We start from the raw sequence: 378 nt of genomic DNA, 5'->3' as shown, positions 1-378 counted from the left end.
ATCAGCAGCAATGGGGACACGGGCAGCCTGCCAGAGGATGACAGCTTGGAGCAGGTTTGTGACTGGGGCCGGGTGGGGACGTGCTGGACCACTGGATGTTCTGGGCTGTGTGGAGCAGGCAGGGCCTTGGCGTGCCACTCTGCGTTGGGGCTATGCTGTCTTCGGCCACACGTCCCGGCTCTGCCTCAGCTGCCTGCATTCCTCCCTCCACTCCAGGACCTGCAGCAGGTGATGGTGTCGGGGCCCAACCTCAACGAAACCAGCATTGTCTCTGGTGGCTATGGGGGCACGGCTGAAGGCATCATCCCCACCAGCACCATCAAAGGTAGGGCAGGCTGCGGCGCAGGCTCATGCAGAGGGGGCTGGGGCGGCGGGGGA

At 64.8% G+C, this 378-nt stretch overlaps 1 protein-coding gene across 2 annotated transcripts in view; it reads left to right on the top strand.

Moving 5' to 3' along the window:
* ARFIP2 (ADP-ribosylation factor interacting protein 2) overlaps positions 1–378 on the top strand; it is a 5,596-nt gene that overhangs the window by 490 nt on the left and 4,728 nt on the right. The window contains exons 2-3 of one of the 2 annotated variants that reach the window (XM_009702163.1): positions 1–54; positions 217–313. The exon at positions 1–54 is cut by the window's left edge and continues 1 nt beyond it. In XM_009702163.1, coding sequence (XP_009700465.1) covers positions 1–54; positions 217–313 — 151 coding nt within the window. Of the gene's footprint in view, positions 55–216; positions 326–378 lie in introns of both variants that reach the window. The other variant, XM_009702162.1, reaches the window with a different exon arrangement.

Source organism: Cariama cristata, unplaced genomic scaffold (assembly GCF_000690535.1).
Source record: "Cariama cristata isolate BGI_N322 unplaced genomic scaffold, ASM69053v1 scaffold26416, whole genome shotgun sequence".
NCBI classification, from domain to species: domain Eukaryota; kingdom Metazoa; phylum Chordata; class Aves; order Cariamiformes; family Cariamidae; genus Cariama; species Cariama cristata.
The sequence above is the reverse complement of the archived record's forward strand: the minus strand, read 5'-3'. Positions and strand labels throughout refer to the sequence as shown.